Source organism: Alligator sinensis, unplaced genomic scaffold (genome assembly GCF_000455745.1).
Source record: "Alligator sinensis unplaced genomic scaffold, ASM45574v1 scaffold1354_1, whole genome shotgun sequence".
Classification (NCBI taxonomy): domain Eukaryota; kingdom Metazoa; phylum Chordata; order Crocodylia; family Alligatoridae; genus Alligator; species Alligator sinensis.
In genome coordinates, this window is record NW_005842344.1 from 669,889 (window position 1) to 671,404 (window position 1,516).

Below are 1,516 nucleotides of genomic sequence, written 5' to 3' on the forward strand. Positions count from 1 at the left end.
GCCTTTCCCCTCCCTTGCACCCCCTGCCTCGGGCACTGGTGCCACGTCCAGACCTGCTGTGGGGACCAGTGCCTTCCCCACAGGCTTCGCTGCTCCCCACTTGCACCCCCTGCCCCAGGGGCTTGCTGCCCGTAGCCTTGCCCCCAGCCTGGGCCCTGCCCTGCCCTGACGTGCGGCGCTCTGCTCCTGCAGGGCCTGCGTGGGGCTGCCGCCCCAGAACCACATGCTGCTGGAGCACAAGATGCAGCGACCTTGGCTGAGCCAGACATGGGCCTGTCTGGCCGAGCCCAGCTGCCCTGTCTCCAGCAAGAAGGTGGCCGCCCAGGTGAACGGCCACGTGTGTCCAGCCAGCAGTGGGCCCGGGGCCTCGCATGCCTGCCTCTGTGCGGACAGGGACAAGTAGGGCCCCTGCCCTGCCCCTCAGCCTGGGAGAGCTCCAGCCCGAGGAGGGCAGGCTGGGGGGCTAGGAGCCAGGGCGAGGGCTGCTGCGCTGTGCCTCGGCCCCCTTGGTGTGCATAGGGCAGGTTGTGTGTTGTATGTGGTTTTTAGCTTCTCGGGGCCCTGCCCCAGCAGCAGCGACACTGTGAACCCTTCTCATCTTGAATAAACCTGGACTAAGTCAGTGGCATCTCTGAGGCTTGCTGGGGGCCAGGGGTGGCAAGCTGACGTGGACCCCAGGCCCCACTGCAGCCAGAGCGGGGTGGTCCAAGGTTCTCCCTCCTCCCCATCTGCTTGGCTGGGGCAGCACGTGTCTGGGACATGCAGGACCCTGGGGCAGTCATAGCAGCAGGATGGGCCCTTGTGAGCTGGGGCTGCGGCTGGTCACTCATCCCCCCCCCGCACCCAGGTAAGAAATGAGGCTGGGCGGGACCTCACGAGGTCACATCTAGTCCAGGCTCTGCTTAGGGTAGGATCATCCCTGACTAAATGGGCCCAGCCAAGCGTCTGTCCAGCTTAGATATTGCCAGGGATGGAGATTGCACCGCTGCTCTGGGCAGCCTGCATGCTCAACCGCCCCGGAGTCAGAAAGCTTCTCCGGCCCCCACCTCCTTTGCTGCAGCTGGAGGCCCCTGCTCTCACCCTGTTCCCTGCAGCCCATCTCCATCCTCTGCCATCGCCCCTTACGTCTCTGCAGGCTGTTGTCTTCTCCAGACTAAATAGCCCGAGTTCTTTCAGCCTTTCCTCATCAGTCTTTCTCCCCCAACCTCTTATCAGTTTGTTGCTCTGGTCTCTTTCCAAACTGACCACATCCTGTGTGAAGTGCGGGGCCCAGCCCTAGACAAACTAGCCCAGGAGAGGCCTGAGTCGAGTGGGAGAATCACTGCCCTTGATGTGCAAGTGCCGCTGCTGTGAGTGCAGCCCAGGAGGCTGTTAGCGCTGCTTGCAACAGCAGCTCACTGTTGGCACGCGTTCAACTTCTGGTCCACAGTTACCCCAGGGCCTTCTCTGCCGTTCTGCAGCCTGGATAAGCATTCCTCAGCCTGTCTGTGCTGGGGTTACTCCTCCTCGCACAGAA

The 1,516-nt window shown here is 63.0% G+C and overlaps 1 protein-coding gene across 1 annotated transcript in view; it reads left to right on the plus strand.

Moving 5' to 3' along the window:
• The window catches only part of ISYNA1 (inositol-3-phosphate synthase 1), a 3,908-nt gene extending 2,712 nt beyond the window's left edge, over positions 1-1,196 (plus strand). Inside the window, exon 8 of the mRNA XM_006028845.3 lies at positions 193-1,196. Within this exon, the coding sequence (XP_006028907.1) occupies positions 193-403 (211 nt within the window). The 3' untranslated portion in view covers positions 404-1,196. The remainder of the gene's footprint in view (positions 1-192) is intronic.
• Positions 1,197-1,516: the final 320 nt, after the last annotated feature.